Source organism: Nyctereutes procyonoides, unplaced genomic scaffold, assembly GCF_905146905.1.
Source record: "Nyctereutes procyonoides isolate TBG_1078 unplaced genomic scaffold, NYPRO_anot_genome, whole genome shotgun sequence".
NCBI classification, from domain to species: domain Eukaryota; kingdom Metazoa; phylum Chordata; class Mammalia; order Carnivora; family Canidae; genus Nyctereutes; species Nyctereutes procyonoides.
In genome coordinates, this window is record NW_026575134.1 from 36,778,739 (window position 1) to 36,782,527 (window position 3,789).

Sequence of the window (3,789 nt, forward strand, 5' to 3'; positions counted from 1 at the left end):
CCACATCAAATCCCATGTTCTGCTTGTCCTGGCTGCGTGAACTTGAACACATTACTTAAATTCCCTGTGTCTCAGTTTGCTTATCTGTAAGCAGGGGTAACAACAGCACCTGTCTCATGGGTTTTTGTGATGATAAATGGACAATGATTAATTCCCTTATGCAATCACTTAAGAAGAAACCTACTAAGCCATGATAACTACAATTGTTTTTCTCAAGGAACATAGGGAATTGAAAAGTGCCTGGAATATCTCAATCACTAGTGAAACCACCCTCTTGGTAGTCAGTCAGCCTCAGCGGGTTCAACGGGGTAAGGAATAGAAGAGTTTCGTGGTGACTGTTCAGAAAACATGAGAGAAATGCATCCCTCTTCCTAGAGTGTGACCGCACATTTGCACATTACAAGCACCAGGTGAACCTGCAGAAAACCACTGGTTGGAGTTTGATCGGCACAGTATTCTTCACACTTGTTTGATCATATAAAATTTATTTCTCCCAAACACCAATTATTCACCAAGACTTGTGTCCTGCAGATAACACAAGTGCAATATTGTGATAGAACACAGGAGGGGCAGCAAGTGTCTCTAAAAGAACCAAGGAGGATCGTTTCTGGTTCTTGTCTTCCTTTGAAAGACAGGAACATTTCAGTTCCATGTAATATGAATTCTGGTCATGGTTTCTGCTTCCTAAGTCTGTGATACATTTTCAGAAAAGGAAAATAAATGTCGCAGACATTTTATGCTTTTCCAGATAAGGAAACAGAGGCACAAAAAGCTCATTGTTTATTCTTATGCCCTTTCAATTCTCTCCTTTAGAAATGTCTTTCCTGGGCACCTGGGTGGCTCAGTTGGTTAAAAGTCATGAAAAGAAATGCCCTTCCTGCTCCTGTTTGCACACAGAGACCTGGACACCTGCATGCTGCAGCTCAAATGCCACGTCCCCCATCAAACTTGCCTTAATTCCTTTCGCTGTCCCTCCTCCAGAAGTTCATAGCTTTGCATCACTTGCCCTTGGGCTATCACAGTTTGTGTTCTTAAACACTACCAGACTTAACTTCCTCCAAGGCAGGAGCTGCCTCTTACTTATCTTTCCACTTCTTGTTCCACCTACCACAAGTGGGTACGTAGCACATAGCAGAGTTCAATAAAGAGTTGTTTACTGTCTTCTTAAACTTATTGAGTGAATAAATTACTCATAATTTTAAAAAAAATTTTTTTTCAGTAGGCTTCATACCCAACTTTGGGCTTGAACTCACAACCTTGAGATCAAGAGGTATACACTTCACCAAATAAGCCAGGCAAGCACTCCAATAAGTCACTAATCAATGGGTAGAGGAATAAATGAGCTTCCCCCACCCTATAAAAAGACAGGAAACTATCTATATTCTGATGTCATTACCCTGAGACAGTGATCACCCTAAAATGATTATCCTTTTGCTCACAGCCACATTAGGATCCTTTCTCCCCATTGTGTCCAGCCGGTGTCTATCTTCACAGAACTAGTTTTGCTCAACCTGAATCCAGATTTGAACCAGCGTTATCCCTCCCCTACCCAAAGAGGCTCAATTAAAAAAGCAATCTTTCCATATTGTGTATTCTTAGTATCTTCGTCCATCTGGGCTATTATAACAAAGTACCATAGACTGGGTGGCTTTATAAACAACAGAAATTGGGACACTTGGGTGGCTCAGTTGGTTAAGCATCTGCCTTTGGCTCAGGTCATGACCCCAGGGTCCTGGGATCCAGCCTCGTGTCAGGCTCCCTGCTCGGCAGGGACAAGTCTGCTACTTCCTCTCCCTCTACCTGCCACTCCACCTCGCTCTCTCTGTTTCTCTCAAATAAATAAATAAAATCTTAAAAAAAATAAACAACAGGAATTTATTTCTCACAGTTCTGGAGGCTAGAAGTCTGAGGTCAGGGCTGAGTGAGGAACCTCTTCCAGGTCACAGACTTCTTGTATCCTCACATGGTGCAAGGGGCCAAGGAGTTCTGTGGGGTCTCTTTTATGAAAGCACAAATCCCATTCATGAGGGCTCCAACCTTGTGACCTCATATTTCCCAAAGGCCCCACCTTCCTATGCCATTCCACTGGGGACTAGGATTTCAACAGATGAACCTGAGGTAGGGGACACAAATATTCAGACCAGCTAGAGTCGGATAGGAATGTGAGGCACATGAATGTGTGTGTGCTGTGTATCTGAGACAGAAGGACACAACGGGGAGGAGACCCAGCGGGCACAGGGAGAGTGAGTTAGACGCAGACTAATAACACATACAGAGTCAGAGATTGAGATGTAGACTGATTAGCTCCGAGTAAGAAAAAAGAACCACAACTGTTAAACTTTAGCACTTTCCCCATCACTTTTCCCTGGAAGAATTTAGGATGAAGGAGAATTCAAAAATGTATAAGCTCAGCATTTGCACCACGGGCATCAATGGAGAGTGGTTGGATGGTCCCGGTTTGATGTGCATCTTTTTCTTGGGTCCACGTGTACAACGTGTAAGCCCACTAAGAACCTGAGAACTGGACACACACTCTACATGTCATGATGAGAATATGTAATGACCACATTCACGGCTGTATCTCCCTTTAAAAAGTCACAGTATTTTCACTTTGGGTCCCCCAAACTAGCCCAGATTTAAGTCTGGTGGGCCTTTTAATCCCCATGTTAGAGATGAAGAATCTGAGGCTGAGAAAAAGAAAAATGAGTTTTCAAATATAATATATCCAGGAAGAAGTAACAGTATAAAACCAGTGACCTCTGAGCCCCCACCTCCTCATCTTTTAGAAAGCACACTCATCTGTTTCTTCCCAGCAGTGTTGGAAAGGAGCACCCAGAGTGCTCCCGGTGCTTAGGACAACAGGAACCTGATCATGGTTCTCTTCAAAGCATCCTTAAGCTCCCTGTTTCTCATGCTGTAGATCAAGGGGTTCAGCACAGGGGTGATGAATGTGTAAACCACAGACACCACCTGGCCCCTCTCTGGAGAGTAACTGGAGCTGGGGCACAGGTAGATGAGGCTCCCACATCCGTACTGCAGCAGGACCACAGTCAGGTGAGAGGAGCAAGTGGAGAAGGCCTTGTGCCTCCCCTCTGCCGAGCGAATCTTCAGGATGGCGGCCACGATGAAGACGTAGGAGAGAGTGATCAGCAGGAAGGGGATAGTGAGGACGGTGATGCTGACCACAAAGAGGGTGGCCTCATGGACCCAGGTGTCTGCACAGGCCAGTCTCATGACAGGGAGGACATCACAGTAGAACAGACTGATTTCTTTACTGCTGCAGAAGGGGAGTTGGAAGATGAGCACAGTCAGCTGCATGGCCAAGATGAACCCCAGCACCAGAGACCCCAGGGCCAGTTGCACACACAACTGCCAGCTCATCATGAGGGTGTAGCGCAAAGGGTGACAGATGGCCACAAACCTGTCATAGGCCATGACAGCTAGTAGAATGCAGTCAGCACTACCCAGGAAGATGAAGAAGAACATCTGGGTACCACAGCCAGGCAGGGAGATGAGGGCTCTCTCTGTGGACAGGACGCTGGCCAGGGTCAGAGGGGCGATGGTGGAAGAGTAGCAGATCTCCAGAGCTGCCAAGTTGGCCAGGAAGAAGTACATGGGGGTGTGCAGAGAACGGTTGATCCAGATGATGAGAGAAATGGAGACATTGCCGCTGATGCTGACCAGGTACATGATCAAGAAGGCCACAAAAATCAACATCTGCACCTCAGGGAGTTTGGAGAAGGGGCGGAAGTGGAAGCGAACTATCCCAGTTTGATTAGCACCCTCCAT

General features: G+C 46.0%; 1 protein-coding gene across 1 annotated transcript; it reads right to left on the minus strand.

Moving 5' to 3' along the window:
• Window positions 1-2,850: 2,850 nt before the first annotated feature.
• Window positions 2,851-3,789, minus strand: LOC129494169 (olfactory receptor 10V1-like). The gene has a single exon (XM_055300925.1). It carries the CDS (start codon window positions 3,787-3,789, stop codon window positions 2,851-2,853), a length of 939 nt encoding a protein of 312 aa, XP_055156900.1.